At 36.2% G+C, this 18,253-nt stretch overlaps 1 protein-coding gene across 1 annotated transcript; it reads left to right on the top strand.

Annotated features, from left to right (window-relative positions):
* The first annotated feature begins 3,305 nt into the window (after nucleotides 1-3,305).
* Nucleotides 3,306-17,665, top strand: LOC149560927 (sugar transporter ERD6-like 4). Its single transcript, XM_089824892.1, has 18 exons — nucleotides 3,306-3,688; nucleotides 12,991-13,053; nucleotides 13,175-13,264; nucleotides 13,384-13,443; nucleotides 13,581-13,646; nucleotides 13,784-13,849; nucleotides 13,939-14,014; nucleotides 14,138-14,202; nucleotides 14,318-14,407; nucleotides 14,538-14,618; nucleotides 14,737-14,821; nucleotides 15,028-15,074; nucleotides 15,184-15,246; nucleotides 15,369-15,428; nucleotides 16,736-16,792; nucleotides 16,934-16,993; nucleotides 17,179-17,293; nucleotides 17,484-17,665. The coding sequence occupies exons 1-18, from the start codon at nucleotides 3,473-3,475 to the stop codon at nucleotides 17,594-17,596; spliced, it is 1,473 nt and encodes a 490-aa protein (XP_089681018.1). The 5' UTR covers nucleotides 3,306-3,472; the 3' UTR covers nucleotides 17,597-17,665.
* Nucleotides 17,666-18,253: the final 588 nt, after the last annotated feature.

The following is an 18,253-nucleotide window of genomic DNA, read 5'->3' as shown; positions in this document are numbered from 1 at the left end:
GACATCTTGTTGCAACTACGACCAGTAATAATTCTAAGAAACTAAAGTAATAGTTTTATCTCTACTAAAGTGTCTAGTCAACCCTCCACAATGTTTCTCCTTAATTAGATTCTCTCTCATAGAACTTCTTGAAATCAACAACTAACTTCCTTTATACAAAATTTCATCTTGTATTATAAAATATAACCACTTTTCATTTCAAATGTATTAGGTTTTGAACAAGCTTTCCAAATTTCTCTAAAATCAGAATCCTTTGGATACAAATTCTTGAGTTAGTTGAACCCAGCCACCTCAATCTACATCTTTTTTTAGCAAAATTTATCTCCTACTAAGAGCATCAATAACTCTATTAGGCCTCTCACTCTTGTGTTTCAAAATAAAAGTATAACCTTGCAAAAACTCAACCCATATCAAATGTCTTTGGTTCAATTTTCCTAGACAATTAAAATATTGCAAAGCTTGATGATCATTATACAAAATAAACTCGTTAGGAAGAAGATAGTGTCCCCACTTCTATAATGCCTAAACTATAGCATAAAATTCCTCATCATAAAAATTTAAAAAAATTTAAAAATTGCATCATTCATCTTCTCACTAAAATAAGCAATAGGTCTACCTTATTAGCTCAAAACATCTCCTATTGTAATACCACTAGCATCACAGTCTACTTGAGGAGCCTTGTTAACATTTGGAAGTGTTAAAATAGGTTGTTCTATAACTTTTTGTTTCAATGAATTGAAACTCTTATCTACTCCTACAATTCACTTATATTATTTCTAATTCTCTCTCATTATTTCAATCAAGGGTCCACAAATATTACTACAACCTCTGATAAACTTTCTATAAAAATTAGGCAATCTGTGAAAATATGTTATCTTAGTCATACTCATTGGAATAGGTCATTTAAGTATACCGTTCACTTTCTCAAGGTCCATTTTTAGACCTTCTTCAAAAACTACAAAATCTTGGTGCACCAACTCCTTCACGACACTACACTTCTCCAAATTTATTAGCAATTTTTATGCCCTCAATTTATCAAACACTTTACAAAAATGCATCAAATGCTCCTCTAGTTTCTTACTAAAGATCAAAATATCATCTAGGTAAACAATGACAAACTTACCTAGCAACTCCTTCAGTACCTCATTCATGAGTTGTATTAAAGTCCTTGATGCATTGGTTAGCCCAAAAGCCATGACTAACACTCATACAATCATTCTCTTGTCTTGAAGATAGACTTCAATTCATCTCATTCTCTAATCTAAATTTTATGGTACCCACTTTCTAGATCTATCTTTGTGAAATACATAGCTTTGCTCAAACAATCCATAATATCATCCATTTGCAAAAATTAAAATTTGTATTTGATTGTGATCTTGTTGATCTAGATCAAGAATCTATGCACATCCTCCATTCTCTATTCTTCTTTGGTAATAATAATAATGGTACAACACATAGACACAGACTATCTCAAATAAACCCCTTCTACAACAACTCATTCACTTGTCTATTCAACTATTGACTTTCTGTTGGTGTCATTCTATACGCTACCTTGTTTGACAAAATAGATCCAAAAACCAATTCATCTAATGAATATTTTATATAAATTGCAGTAATCCATCAGGTGCACTATTAGATACAATATTTGGAAACACTTCTAACAAAAATGTAACTTCTACAGGTACCTCTTCTACTTCTTCTTTACCATCTTTTAGAATTACAAAAAAATACATATGCTCACACCTCATACCCTCTATGAACTTATTTTCATCAACAAAACATACTCTACCAGCACTACATACATTTTTATATGTATCCTTCAATGGCTTCATCTTATGTTTCCCTCCATCTTTTGTTAGAGTGTATGTATTTGCACACCCATCATGTACAACATGTCTATTAAACAACCACAATCTACATTGGTTTTACTTATCTCCAACCCACCCCAGAAAAACACCAAAGCTTTGTGAGTATTCCAAAAAGCAAGTATGAAATATAAAACAAGTGCAATATAATGGCTTAGTATTTTCCTTAGTTTTAATAGTTTTTAGTATAAATCTAATGTTAAAATAATAAATTTATCATAGTATATTAAATATTTTAATCAACACAAATCTAATGTAGTTAAATTCTATTATATATATTATATATACTATTATAAATAAATTATAATATAAAAATAAAAATATTTTAATAATAATAATATATAATAGTGTTTCTTAAAATATTATATAATATAAGTGTAGATAATATTTTTAAAAATATTTTAGTTGACTGAAAAAAAAAAAATCTTAAAAATAGAATATTACAAGTATAAACATCTAAACTAATTTATTCACAAATAAAAATATTTAACTTCAATCCTGCGCATATAAGATTCAAAATGATTCACCCAATCAAATCATCAAAAAATATTTAATAGAAATTATGTAGTTAAAAAAGTTGCATCTAACTATATGCATTTTATAATTAAATTTGAAAAGGCATGAAATGCAGTGCACAATAAAATGCATATGTGGTGGAAGTTAATATAATGCAATCACTAAGGCCAAATTAAATGCCGGGCTTTTATTTAAGCCACTTTCCTTTCACATAGTAATAAAAGAATTTGAATAGATTATTAAAAATATTTAAACCACTAGCAAAAATAGTAATAACTAATAAAAAATAGCATTTAAGTATGAAATAATGTATTTTAATAATAATATTAAGAAACATTTAAGATTTGATAATGTTTGCAAATTTTTGCAAAAAGTAATAATAGCATATACAGGGTAAAAACTTTAGTCTCCTAGCAGGGACTTATAAACCCAAACCCAATTTTGTCCATTGACTTAAAGAATATAATCTTTGTATAATTCATGTCATAAAGTTTTTCCTCGCTAGTGGAAGGTATCCGTCGAAGAGCAAGTTGGTGAAAGCACAGGTTATGACTGATAAAGCGAAAGTCAGAAATATGGCTAAATATTTACCAGTTGAAGCTACTGTTTTAACAGTTCATAGAGAGATATATCGGCCATCTTTATCACAGTACTGCAGTTCAATATTGTCCACGCGGCCAAAAACGAGCGAAATCCAACGGAGGTACGTGATTTCGCTCCCTCGCACAATCATGGCCAGCTTGTTTCCATTTCGTTGCATCAGACCGTAGTCCTCTTGAAGAAAGGGACAGATACTTGTCAAAAGTTTCTTTATCACGGAGAATGGTTGAAAACTGTTAACGTCAATGATGTGATACATTTTGTGCACGTTTATATAATACCTGAGCACAGCCATTGTTACAATTATATCTTCCCTGTGAGCGCTTCAATTCTTTGATTGCTCGTGTGGGCATCAGTCTGTTACAGTACCTGGAATCCTCGGGTTATTCAAGCTGAGGAGAAAGCTTGGGTTTGAGTATCAAGTAGTGACAATAGGACTGAGTTGGGGTTTTGTTGAATTTTGTATATGAAAGCATCTGGTGTAGTAGATTATGTCAGAGATGGGATACGAAATCGACTTGGAAAAGGGCGGAGATGAACTTCGTCATGGAGATGTTAAGCAACCCTTGTTGAATCATGAAAAACGGAACAGCAATTATAAGAGTTGTAAAGATAGTAAGAAGATCTCTGATATCCAGGGCAGTGCTGCATTTGCTATTTTCTGCACTGCAATTGTGGCATTGGGGTCTATCCAGTTTGGGTTCTGTGTAAGTTTTTCCCGCCATTTGCCTCCGCATTCTTTATCCTAGTAAATACCCAAAAGACAATAATATGTCCTTTAACCATGTCCATGAATTTTACTGGCTAAGCTGTACGATTTGTCATCTTTGTTTATATTAGTAACCGTTTTTCTTTCTAAAGCAGGCGAACTGTTAAAATCAAGAATATGGAGAGTCACTGTCAAACTGTTAGGCGGGATTGAATGTTACTATTGTTATATGAAGCTAGATTTCTGTTGTTTTTGCCCACGTAACTAAAATTTCACTGTACTAACGATTGTAGGTCATATTTAGTGCTTTGTATTTGATTCTATCAAAAAATGATGCTGAGAAAAGCTAATAAATTTGTTTCATTTCTGTGCCTTACGTTCTTTTCTTAAAATAGATGATAAGCTGTCTTAAAATTTCTACACTGTAAATTGAAGCCACATACATGGGGATATGGGCTGCGTAGACACTGTTAATTTGATATATCAAGTGCCACAAGAATGGTAGAGGCCAGAGCAAACAAACGACCAGCAAAAGGAGCTGCAGAAAATAGAGTTTTTGAGTTGGAGGAGTTATGCTGGATGCAGTAATAGGAAAGGCAAAAGAAAATGTTGTGGCTTAGGCCTTGAAGGTTTATGAGCAAGCAAAGAACAATGGTGAGAAGAATAATGTAATGTACTGTGGTTTCCGCTTGGCGTAGGTGGAAAATAGCCGTACTTGATTTTAGGCATACGGTGTAGAGAAAGGTCGTACGGCCTGTTTCTGGGAGAGGGAGGCATATGGAGGAGAGAGATGTGAGCAAAGGTGGAGGGAGAGTTGAGCTATACGGTGGAGGGGGACGATCTATTAGGGTGTCATACGCTGTAACGGGAGATGTCCCGATGGAGTGCAGAGGGTATGGGAGGGGTGTGCAACATGCGAGGGAGGAGATGGAGAGGGACCAAAGTTCCATTCAGAGATAAGGTAAAGAGTGATGTACGGTGAAGCTTGTGGTCGTTCTGTTGGTAGGCCGTATGGGCTGAGAGGGTGGAATTGTCGATGACAAAAATGCTTGGAATTGTAAACATTGAAATGTATATGAATCATCCAAATATGCACAAAATATTCACAAAACTCAGAAATGCATGTCAAAATAGAGAAGTAACAATTTATTGCCAAAACCTTATATTCGCGAACAAAGATGGCACCCAAATTTGCCAGATCCAAGCAAAGTAGTACAAAGGACGAAATAGGGTGAGGGTTGAATGCCACTGAAACCATGAGAGCCAAGTAGGGAAGATCTGCACTTCTAAAATGGCGAGATAGGTAGGGCTCCAATGAAATTCACGATACAAAGAAAACTAATTAGAATTGCATGCCTAGAACAACCTACAAACCGGCCTTATAAAGGTCTTCGAGGAAGCTTCCCGAAGGTTTACAAAAGTACCGACAAGCTATACAAAACAAAATAAAGAGTGGGCCAGAGAGATAAATACATTGATTGTCGGCCACATAACAAAATTGATTATTTGATAATATTGGGGACGTCACAACCCTCTTGGCCCAAAAATTGCTCGCCCTTAAGCAATTGTAGACTTGGATACTCTAGAATTTGCTCGCCTTCCCAAGTGGGGTCCTCAACCAGAAGATCCTTCCATCGTATCAAAAACTCCTAAATGGTGCGAGACCTGAGCCTCTTTTCTCGAACCTCTATAATCTCAGCTAGCTCTAAAATCAATTTCCCCTCTTCATCAATGGGTGACAATTCCGTCAACACTATGACACATTGTCTAGTTGCCTTCTTCAGAGATGACACATCAAAAACATTATGGATTCAACTCCCTTCTGGAAGCTTCAATTTGTAGGCTACTTCTCCTACCCTCCGAACCACTATGTACAATCCGTAGAAGCATGATTATAACTCCTCCTTACCAGATGACATCAAGTAGTATTGTCTATATGGTTGAAGTCGAAGGTATATCAAATCATTAGCCTCAAAACTTCTCTCTACCCAGTGTCGGTCAACATACATCTTCTATTGGTTTTGAGCCCTTTGTAAATTTTTGTCGAGAGATGTCATGATATCTAAATTCTGTTGGAGCCAGTCTTTAGCCATCGATGCATGGTTGTTGCCCAATGCCAAATCCATGAATGATGAAGGTTCATAACCATGCAATTCTTTGAAGGGTGCCATGCCTATCGACATTTGATAGGTAGTATTGTAACAATGCTCACCCAAATGTAACCAACAAACCCATGCCTTCTACTGAGCTAAAACATAATTCCTTAAATATCCCTCCAACCATTTGTTCACAATATCCATCTATCCATCTAACTGTGGATGGTAGCTCATACTTTGTGACAACTCTGTCCCTACCAACCTAGATAACTCTATCCAAAAAGTACCAAGAAAATGGCTATCTTTGTCACTATATTCCCTGGGAGACCATATAAGGGGAAAACCTCACGAAAAAATAACTCTACAAATTGAGATGCCTAGTATTCAGTGGTATTCCTGTAGGTCTTTAGGTATTCTGGGTGTCCGGCCAAAGGTGAGTCATGCATCTCCTTCAAAATTCTCTCCTTCATTGTGGACTTGGGAACCAAATAGATCATACCATTGTAGTAGATGATGATGTCTACCACCGTATACCTATCATCTTGCACTTGACCATCAAAATGTGTTCTTGGAGTATTAAACCAATAGGTGTTCCTTCCAATCTGTTGAAATCTCGGACAAAGAACATACAATAGGCATTCTTGATAGAGCATCAATCACTACATTATTTTTTCCCTTCACATACACAATGCCAAAGTCAAATGCTTAGATTTTGCTCACCCACTTTTGTTGTAGTTTATTCAAATCTCTCTACTCCAAGAAACATCTCAAGCTATTGTGATTTGTTTGTATGACAAATTTTGCTCCAGCAAGATACTGTTGAAACTTTTTAAGTGTGTGCATGATGGCGAGCATCCATAGATGAAGTATAGTCGCTTTGCTCTTGATAGCTTCCAACTCTCAAATGCAACGAGGTGACGATCCTACATCAACACTACCTCGATGCCTTCTCTTGATGCATTACATTCCAAGATGAAGGATTAATTGAAATCAGCTAGTGCCCACACCAAACATGAACTCATGACTTCCTTTAACTTGTCAAAGATATGTTATGCTTTCTCATCCCAATAGAAAGATCCTTTTTTTGTTAGGTTTGTTAGCAGTGAACTAAGTTGAGAGAACCCCTTCATTAACCTTCTATAATAACTACACAATCCAAGGAATCCATGCAAATTGGAAAGAGTCTTGGGTGGCGGCCAATCCAAGATGGCTTGAATCTTTTTCTGGTGTACCCGAACCCCTCGATCACTAATGATGTGCCTTACATACAATATCTCTATCATTTCGGATTCACATTTGGATCTATTAGCTAATAGTGATTGTGACTCCATGATCTCGAGCACTTCATCTAAATACCTCAAATGTTCCTCCCATGTCTTACTCTAAATAAGTATGTCATCCAAAAACACTAGTAGGAACTTTCGTAGTTGTTTGTTGGAGATGTGGTTCATGTATGACTAGAAAGTGGTTGGAGCATTAGTCAAACCAAATGGCATGACCAAGAACTCATAATGACTGTAGTGACAACAGAAGGCGGTCTTCTCCACATCATTCTCCCTCATGTGAATCTGATGGTAATCGGAATGAAGATCTATTTTAGAAAAGTAGATTGCAATATGTAATTCATCCAACAATTTGTCAATCCTGGAAATGGAGTTCTTGTTTTTTATTGTTTTCTTGTTCAATGCAGGGTAGTCCATGTATATTCGAAGGGTTCCATCCTTCTTAACTAATACTACTGACGATGCAGAGGGGTTGGAACTAGGACTAATTCATCCTTTCTCTAAGATTTCTTGGATCGTCTTTTCTATCTCATCCTTACGCCTAGGATGGCAGTAGGGTGTAGTGATGATGAGTTTGGCTCCTTCCTCCCAACTCAATGGTGTGCTCAAAATCCCTATGTGGAGATATGCCAGGAGGGATGTCAGTGAAGACCATATTGTGCTTATCTAACATAGCTCATCATCCTTTTAGTCAGTCTATTGGCCCTTCATCGATTCTGTTGAGATCAAACAATGTGTTGCCTAGACAATGTCATCATGTTGAAAAATGATTTCCATCAATTGTGCTGAGATTGCCTTCGGTCCTCTATTTGACATTCCCCTGACGACCACCTTCTTTCCATCCACTTCAAATGAAAACTCCATCTGTTCGAAACTTTGTATACTCATCGAGAGTTTACATCCATTGGATGCCCAGTATGACTTCCATGTCATCCAAATCTACTTCAAAGAAGTCATTTGTCATCGTATGGTTTACCATGGTAATGCTGAGTTGTGGGACTAGATGGGTACAGGATAGGATTTGGAATCCTGCATGCGCCTCCATAGCCAAACCTCTTCGTTTCATGAGTGATGAATTAATGAAATTAAGTGTAGCTCCATTTTCAAGCATGACTATGACCTATTGTCCATGGAGAGTGCCTTGTACCTGAAAAATAGTACATCTCAAAGTGTCAACAAGAGCAATGGTGCCTCCGCGACATACTAGTGCAACAATCCTCTCTACATGGTTTGTGTTAACCTCCTTGGGAGCTTGTTGACCATCTCCTTTGATTTTTGGTTCCTCATCCTCTTTGTTGTTAGAGACCACTTCAATTTAGTGGACCTTCCCCTTTCCTAAGCATTGGTGCCCTAGTTTTCACGACTCCTTACAATTAAAACTGAGCTTCCTCAAATCTTGTCTCGATCGTTCATCCATTTACTGCTTCTATGGAGGGGGCTTTTTGTCTTTTTCTTTCAGAGCAAGGGGCAGCTTGGTGTGTGAATAACTTTTGGAAGAAGTGGATGTTGCCATGTTCCATGCCTTCTTGATTGCTGTCACAAGTTTGTTGGGGTTAAAACCTTTCACCCAACTCTTCAAGGGCTCGATTAATCTATCCATGAATAAGACAACAAGTCTTCTCTTTGAAATGTTTGTCACTAGTATTGATAACCTTTGAAATTTTGTAATGTAGCTCTCAACTGATCCAAATTTCTTTAGATGTGCTTCAGATCCTTTCCGTCAAAGAAGTCAGTAAGTCTCTCTGTGAAGTCGGCATATGAAGTGACTTGATCATGACTGATGGTGACCATCCCATGGTGCCACAATTCATGAGCGATTCCTTCTAGGTGAAGCATTGCAAACTTGATTGCCTCTTCTTGAGGCATGGGGTTGAGATGGATGTATGTATCAACATTCTGAAACCATGCTCATGTTGATGTATGCCCAGATCCATCAAAGCATGATAAGTTTATCTTGCCAATCTTTTGTCTAATGTCGTCATTGTAATTGCCCAGTCTCCTCGAATATCTCATCCACAAATCTACATAATCCTTGAAGGATAATTCTACTCCAAATCTAGCATCAAACCTTGTCAGAACTAATCTTGCATCAAGGAAGGTAGGTTCTCGTTACTCATTTTTTTCTAACCATTGAGGAAATGTTGGCATTAGTAGTCAAGCGTGGGAGGGCTCTTTATGTCCTCCATTTGTCCTTCCTTCTACCTAAAGTTGAAGGGTCTCACCAATTCATTTTTTCCCCTTCACCAACTTCTCCTTGAGGAGTTTTTGTCCATTCAACAAAGTTTCACTCAATTGTTTCCTCTTGTTAGCTCCCTTAGAAGTTGCATCATCTCAGTGCTTGATTCACCCATCCTTCCTACTAATCAAGATCTTGGCAACATCCAGTGTTACTAACAGGTTGGCAACATCACCAACTCTTATACCATTGTAATGTACCATGGTTTTCGCTTGGCGTACAGTGGAAAATTGTTGTACTTGATTTTAGGCATATGGTGTGGAGAAAGGCCATACAACTTGTTGCTAGGATAGGGAGGCATATGGAGGAGAGAGAGAGGTGTGAGTGAAGGTGGAGGGAGAGTTGAGTTGTACAGTAGAGTGGGGAGGATTTTTTAGGGTAAGTTGTATGGTGTAAGTGGATATGTGCCAATGGAGTATGAAGGGTATGGGAGAAGTGTACAGTGTACAACAAGTTGTAAATGGGCATGATGGAGGGAGACTAAAGTTCTATATGGAGATAAGAGAACAAGTGATGTATAGTGAAGCTTGTGGTCGTTCAGTTGGCAGGTTGTATGGGCTAAGAGGATGGAATTGTCAATGACGGAAATGCTTGAGATTATAAATATTGAAATGGATATGAGTCACCCAGATATGCATAGAATATTTATAGAACTTAGAAATGTATGTTAGAATAGAGAAGTAACAATTTATTGCCAAAACATTATATTTGCAAACAAAGATGGCTGCCAGATTTGCCAAATCCAAGCAAAGTAGTACAAAGAATGGAATAGGGTGAGGGTTGAATCCCACCAAAACCGCGAGAGCCAAGTAGGGAAGATCTTACACTTCCAAAATGGCAAGACAGACATAACTCCAACAAAATTCGCAATATAAAGAAAACTAATTCAAGTCCCATGCGTACAACCACCTACATACTGGCCTTATAAAGGGTTTCAAGGAAGCTTGCTGAAGCATTACAAACTATCAATAGGCCAATAGGCTATACAAAATAAAATAAAGAGTGGGCCTCAGAGATAAATGCATTGATTGTCGGCCACATAAAAAAAATTATTATTTAATAATATTAGGGACATCACAAATAAATACTAACCTTGTGAGCAAGAGCTTTATCAAAAAGAGAAGCCAAAGACCCTAGGATTTGCCAATGAATAAAATTGTCAAAAAATCACTTAATGAATTAACAAGATTATCAGTGAATGGAAGATCATAAAAAGTGATTTGTGAAGATTTTGTCAGAGGATTAAATTATAAGTGGGATGAAGATGTTGAGTCATGCTATGTTGATGAAGACGAAAACATTGAAGATTACAATGCGAGAGTTTGAAGATTATAGTGAAAAGAAACACAGCCTACCACAAGAGGAGGTCCAAGATGATCTTTCGATGGAAACAATATCCAATAGAGATGAGCCATATGTGATGAAGTTTTATTGGTTTTAGAGAATACAACCAACAAGAAGCAGCTAGAGATATGCCTTGAAAATCCTATAATTGATGAAAAGGGAGAAGAATACCAACTCTTTGTTTGAGGAAAAAGAGAACGATTTAAAGAAGAATCCATGGCATAAACATTTGACATATAAAGTAGGAAGCATCTATGAGAACTTTGAGTTCCCTTAACTTGATTTTTGTTTCTAGAGGCTTGTGTGCAGGAGCAATAAAAGGTTGGACAAGCGATGAAAAGAACCATGATGGCTTCAATGAAGGAGTACTAAAGTGTGTCTAAAGCTGTGGTCCTATGGAGGAGTTTTAGGGACGAAAAAATGCTACCAGATTAATTAGAATTTTGATTGGTATATGAAAATCTCTACTTTCTAGTTCATAATTTTAAGCATATGCATTTGGGACAGGGCTAAAAATTTCCCACTAGTTAGGAAAGTTTTTTGTCACTTGTCAATTATGTAAATTTTTTATAAAATTCATGATACCATCAGGACCGTAAATTTTGAAATCTAAACTTCTAAATTCAACTGCACTAACAAATTCATAAGACCAACTGCCTAGCTTTTTTTAGGAGGCCCTCTTTGTGGGACTGCAGCCTGCTTCCTGAAAAAGTGAACTGACATTTTGGTAGAAGACAATTTTTAGTCTAAACATCCTTTGCATCCAGCAGCTAATGTGGAGTTTCTGCAAACAAATGTTGTTATTTAACCGAACATCCTTGCTCTCTCAGATCTATGCATAACCCCCCTCACAATCACCACGACATGTGGACAAATTCTTGTCAATAACCACTGTTTCATTGTAAAATTTGGCATACAATGAGTTCTTCTTGTTGAATATAGTCTTTTCATTGATGTTAAGAAGATTGTTGATGTCAAGGGGATTTGATTCATGTCAGAGTATTTAAGGTTATCATTATGTACTGGTATTAGTGGTTCCTACATGTCTAATGCATTTGTTGTGGCCTGAAAGTGTTTGTGTGGAGTTTCTAAGAATTGTTGATCTGAGACTATATAATATATATGCATCCAATTGTACTGTTGATGATTGTGATACAACATTCTACTGCAATAAAGTATTTTGGCATTCGTTTGGAAGGTAAGTAAGGCTATACAAGAATAAAAGTATTCCATAGTTTCAGAGAAAATGCTCTAGCATTCAGAAAGTTAGAGATGACATAGTGTTCACATTGCTAGTTCACTGACTGTGCAGAAGGTTTTGTTGGATCCGCCTAATGAGGTAACATGTGCCAGCTGGAAGAAGCATTTGAGGGTAGTTTGGGACCAGTTGAGTTCAATATAGAAGATATAAAGTGTTCTCTTACTCTCTATGTAATGCTTTGGTGTTAGGGTGAGATGACTATTACACATTTGAATTAAGAATTTTATCCTTGGCCAACTTGCCGATGTGTATTCAATAAAAAGAAATATAGATATTGAGAGGTGGAAGATGTGGTAATGGTTTTGATATTACTTTAAATATTGAGATTGAATTTAGCATGTACTGATTGACCCCCTCCCCATTCTCCTCTCTCACTATATATGTGTGCTTGACACTGCTTTGCCAACAGTCAATATGTCCTCTGTTTCTTTTATTTCTGAAGGGGTGACTGAGTTCTATGAAATGAAGTTATTGGTTGTAGAACTGTCTTTGTTTGGTTTGGAGAATCCATGTCTTGAGAGCTTGTCAACTCTTCTTCTTCTGGATATTGTGTAGAATCCACTCTCTCAGACCTTTCCTTGTAACATTTTGGAATGACGGAAATTTTGTGGAGTTTGACTATCAAATTATGGATCTCACTTTCCCATCATGTTGTTATTTGTGTTTCTCCATGGACAGGAAACCCTTAATATGGATTACTTCATGAATCCACAAGAGGGGAAAATTCAGATTGTTGGATGAGTTAGAGCTTGAAAAACAGCAACTCACAGATGTTTTCTTTTACAAATAATCTGCTGAGTAAATTACTAAATAGTATGAGATGCAGAGTTTATCAGAATTACACGCAGTTTTAAATCATCTTACAACCAGTCTTGACATTTTTTCCAATCTACTCAATCTCAGTATTACCTGCTAGTTGGATTTGGTGATAGTTAACTTATTGCTTGAATTTTAATCTCTACAATTTCTTCGTACTGGCAAAAGTTTAGATGATGCATGTAGAGCTTCATTTGAAATCAGAGAAGAGTTTAATAGCGAATTTTTACTTGTTACCTCATCAAGATGTTGGTGTTATTGTAGCTTGGCTATTCGTCACCAACACAAAGTGAGATTATGAGCAGTCTTGGCCTAAGTCTTTCTGATGTAAGTTCTTCAGGGCCTATGGAAGAAGTATCAGTTCGATTTCTGATCTTAGTTTTACATGCAAAACAACATCGCAATCGGGATGAACAGATATATGCAAAAGCTGATTTCTTTTTTACAGTTTTCGATATTTGGATCGCTTTCAAATGTTGGTGCAATGGTAGGAGCAACGACTAGTGGAAAAATAGCTGATACCATTGGACGGAAAGGGGTAAGCTTGGAATGCCACTAGACTAGATGCGTTCTTCTATATTCAAGGGCACCCCTCCGCTTCCAAATTTCTCTCTCTCCCCACAAATTCTGATCATTTCTTCAAAATTTTGAAAACAGGCATTAATGGTGGCTGCACTACCCAATATTATTGGATGGGTTGCTATCACTTTGACACAGGCAATTTCTTTGCCCATCAAAGATTATCAGAAGTTCTGTGAATAAACTAAGGATTCTCAGAAGTAATTGCTATCCTTTGGTGCTGATTTTTAAATAAGCAATTGACTCATCTTTGACACATCTGTTTTTGGTTGCAGAATGCTTTATTACTCTATTTGGGAAGATTGTTGACAGGGTTTGGAGTGGGAGTTATCTCATTCACAGTAAGACAGACTATTTTCAGTCAAGCTTGTCAAGAGGGAAACCCCTATAGCATGCTTTCTTGGTATGTTATCAATGTTAAAAACTTAACTCGTAATTAAGCCTTGGTGTTTTGTGCTACTACCGTCTGACCTTTTAGGTACCAATATATATTGCTGAAATAGCCCCAAAACACTTGCGGGGAAGTCTTGGCACAGTAACACAGGTAAATGTTTTAGTAGTGATTACTGTCTCATATCTTAAAAGAGGTTGCAAATTTCTGCAGTGACCTTTTTGTGGCTTTCTGTGGAATAGCTCTCTATTACAATCGGCATACTGCTAGTATATCTTTTTGGGCTTTTCCTTCACTGGAGGTCTTTAGCAATTGCAGGTATTGGACCAAGAGTAATATAGCTGCATTTCAAGGATTTAAACTTTATTTATGTGCTCACTTTGAAATTCAAATTATGTTTGTTAGAGATCTTGATCTCGTTTTGATCTGTGGATTCTACAGGCATAATACCCTGTGCTCTATTGATTCTTGGGCTTTTTTTCATCCCAGAATCTCCTAGATGGCTTGTGAGTTTTAACATTATTTATTCATTTCTGGTAATAAAAAGATTTTCAGCATTTCGTAACATAAAACAACAATTGCTGAAGATTCATCATTTCAAATATGCTTGTTACTGTGCAGGCGAAGATTAACAGTCCATTGTATGAAGAATCATTGCAAACCCTTCGTGGCTCTGATGCTGATATATCTTCTGAAGCAGCTGAAATTAAGGTGACAATTTATTTTTTCATTTTTGGCATATGTATACCTGGGTTTCAATGAATAACGCTGTCTGAAATTTGCCTTTGTTCAATCAAGGGAATTACTATTTTAATCAACCTAAAACTTTTTAACGATTTAGAGTGTTGTAGAGACTAGCAATCAACAAACCAGTGTCAGATTGGCTGAACTACATAAACGAAGATATGCACTCCCTCTAACTGTAAGCCTTCTCGTCCTCACATCTGGAAAGGACATCAGAAAGAATATATATTATATCATTTTTGCTTTAATGGTGAGCATTTATGATCTTAAATTCACACTAACTTTTCTTTTGTCAGATTGGCATTGGGATGCTTTTATTGCAGCAGTTGGGAGGAATCAATGGCATTATGTTTTACAGCAGCTCTATTTTCAAGTCTGCTGGTGAGCATTATATATAGAGAGAGAGAGATTCCAGGGAAAATATCAGTCGTTCCAGTTTTTACAGACTAAGGGTTCTTCCATGGTTCTTCTAATCTAACTAATGCATTATGCCAGAGACTAATAAAGTAGATAGAAATTTTTTAGCCTATGTGGCTGAATTCTCTAAATATAGTTAACTAATTCCAATTTTTATGGTATCATGGAAGGAATTTCATCGAGCAATGTTGCATCCGTTGGGCTTGCGTGTGTTCAGGTTTTTTCTTAGTCCGGACTGAAAAGAACTAATTGTCATGCTCGATCCAAGTTAATTTAGTGATAATAAACTTTATTAATATAAATAATCTTCTGATACCATTGAATAGATAATCACGACTGCATTTACTGCATGGCTATTGGACAAAGCTGGAAGAAGGATCCTTCTAATGGTAAGTTTGAGGCCTATTATAAGACTTCGCTACCATAGGTTGGCCAAGTTGCGTTGTGATCACTAAAAACTGGTAAAAAATCATCGAAAGGAATTAATCTAGATTTGTTTTGAAATGGACAGGTCTCCTCTGGAGGAATGGTTATATGCCTTCTTCTTGTTGGTCTTGCCTTTTATTTGAAGGTAATCTTTCATTTATATTTATATTTTGAGATTTTCTGATTCGTTCATTTGGAATATATTCTTGTTATTCTAAATGGTTGAGGTTTTGCAAATGGGGTTGCAAGCTTTGGGTTTAACCATGAAGAAAACTCCATAGTTAAGCATGCTCAGGCTGGAGTAGTATTCGGATGGGTGACCTCCCAAAAAGTCCCGGTGCTTCACCCCTGTGAGCATCACCTAGATCCAATGAGTGCTAAGTGTTCCATTTATTCTCATGAGAGATGGATTCATGTTGAATCACTGCTCATAAAACATGAGTCAATGAGTTTGACTCAAAAATTATACAGTTAAATCTTGATAGCAATATCACAATTTGACTTGCTGTGAAAATTATCTCCTACTTATCAATTGATCAGCTTAAGGCGCTTTCTAATGAATGGTTCATAAGGCACAACACTTGGTGAAGATTTTGCAAATGTGGTTGCAAGCTTTGGGTTTAACCATGGAGGAAACTCCGTAGTTAAGCACGCTCAAGCTTGAGCAGTATTGGGATGGGTGACCTCCCGAGAAGTCCCAATGCTTCACCCCTGTGAGCATCACCTAGATCCAATGAGTGCTGAGTGTTCCATTTATTCTCATGAGAGATGGATTCATGTTAAATCTCTACTCATGAAACACGAGTCAATGAGTTTGACTCAAAAATCATATAGTTAAATCTTGATAGCAATATCACAATTTGACTTGCTGTGGAAATTATCTCCTACTTATCAATTGATGAGCTTAAGGGGCTTTCTAATGAATGGTTCATAAGGCACAACACTTGGTGAAGGTTTTGCAAATGGGGTTGCAAGCTTTGGGTTTAACCATGGAGGAAACTCTGTAATTAAGCGTGCTCAAGCTGGAGTAGTATTGGGATGGGTGACCTCTCGGGAAGTCCCGGTGCTTCACCCCTGTGAGCATCACCTAGATCCAATGAGTGCTAAGTGTTCCATTTATTCTCATGAGATATGGATTCATGTTGAATCACTACTCATGAAACACAGTTAAATCTTGATAGCAATATCACAATTTAACTTGCTGTGGAAATTATCTCCTACTTATTAATAAAAATATAGTTTTATTTGACTATCTTAAAAATACGTACATTTTTTTAAAACTTTCGAGTCATTCATTTAGAATGTACTCTGCTATCTTATATGGTTACCTAATAGAAATACAATTTCATTGGACTAGATTATCTCATATTAAATATCAGCATACATCAATAATTATCACTCAATTCATAATTTTATTTTACAATTTAGCTAATTTGGATGGTCAATTTGCAGAACCAATTCTCCGGAGACCAAACATTCTTCAGTGCTTTGGCATTAACTAGCCTACTAGTATGTTTGGAGTTGAACTTGGAAGGCATTTCATCTTGAAAATCAAAATTTTGTTTCACATTTTCTTCTTTGATGCTTTTAAGTTTCCACCTCAGGCATTATTTGCACCTTAATGATTGATTTCAAAATGTTTCAATGTAGGTCTACATTGTCTCATACTCCATTGGTATTGGACCCATTCCATGGATTATTATATCTGAGGTACTGTGCCTTAAGCATGTGTCCTAAGGATTATCATTTAACCCTTGAGCAAAATCTTGTGCAATGGATCAATCGAATCATTAAAATACAATACAATGATTATATTTGCCAAATATCTTCTTTAAAATTTCTTAGCACAAGTGAACTAATGTATTAAATTATTTTTTTGGTTCTTGATATTTCAGATTCTCCCAGTGAATGTCAAGGGGCTCGGTGGCAGTGTAGCAACTTTGATAAACTGGTCATCATCTTGGATTGTGACCATGACAATCAATATGCTTTTAGAGTGGAGCCCTGCAGGTATAGTACTATAATGTCATTTCATTATAGAAAACAAATAACAAACAATGTTTAAATCTTCTTCTTCCTAAATCATTGGAGCTCTCCAGGTATGATACTTTAATGTCGCTATTCAAAACAAATAACAAACAATATTTCAATTTTCTTATTCCTGAATCATTAAGACTTGTATATGAAAATAATGATGCAGGAACATTTCTACTGTATGCTTTTATTAGTGCTTTGACACTGCTCTTTGTTGTGTTGCGTGTACCTGAGACCAAGGGTAGAACATTAGAGGAAATTGAAGCTTCATTCAGATAAGGTCTAGATAGTATTATATACCTCTGCATTCACGATCATTTATAAGCCAGGAGTTACTTCATGAAGACAAGATCTCGTGAGGGTAGAAGATCTCGTGAGGGTATTAATTTAGAAGTTACGTTTTGCTCACTAGTATCCCCTATGCATTTTATAATTAAGATTGTAGATTACAGAAGTAGAGAAATCTGGCATGCACTACTACTCAATCATATTGAGTTATGATAATATTTCCGCCCTCAAGTCAGTTGTAATATAAGAAATTTCCCATTTTCTGTGGAAGCAGGACTAGTTTTATATATTCATTGTATCATGCCATCTTGCCAACAGTCTTTAAGATTTTATTTTTTTTAAATTTCATTTGTCAAATTATTAAGAGGTAAAACATGTGCTATCTATTTTCCTTTCATTAATGTTTTTGAACAAGATAACTATTATTTTAAAATAATTACTCAATCTTAGAAATACATGATATATTGTTTATTATTTTTATTTTAATATGTAACTTATTATTATTTTAATAAGTAACTGGGATGGGCTGGTACTTCACCTCTGTGAGCATCACTTAGATCCAATGAGTGCTAAGTGTTCCATTTATCGTCATGAGAGATGGATTCGTGTGAATCAGAGTCAATGAGTTTAACTCAAAAGCTGCATAGT

The sequence above is a fragment of the Cupressus sempervirens genome, chromosome 4 (genome assembly GCF_028749045.1).
Source record: "Cupressus sempervirens isolate cs-2001-9-10 chromosome 4, ASM2874904v1, whole genome shotgun sequence".
Lineage (NCBI taxonomy): Eukaryota > Viridiplantae > Streptophyta > Pinopsida > Cupressales > Cupressaceae > Cupressus > Cupressus sempervirens.
The sequence above is the reverse complement of the archived record's forward strand: the minus strand, read 5'-3'. Positions and strand labels throughout refer to the sequence as shown.

Excerpts from the sequence above, each read along its gene's own strand:
- LOC149560927 (XM_089824892.1), top strand. The coding sequence starts at position 3,473 with ATGTCAGAGATGGGATACGAAATCGACTTGGAAAAGGGCGGAGATGAA. Across the intron at positions 13,647-13,783 it reads TGGGAGTTATCTCATTCACA|GTACCAATATATATTGCTGA; the intron begins GTAAGACAGACT and ends CTGACCTTTTAG. Across the intron at positions 15,075-15,183 it reads TTGGGCTTGCGTGTGTTCAG|ATAATCACGACTGCATTTAC; the intron begins GTTTTTTCTTAG and ends ACCATTGAATAG.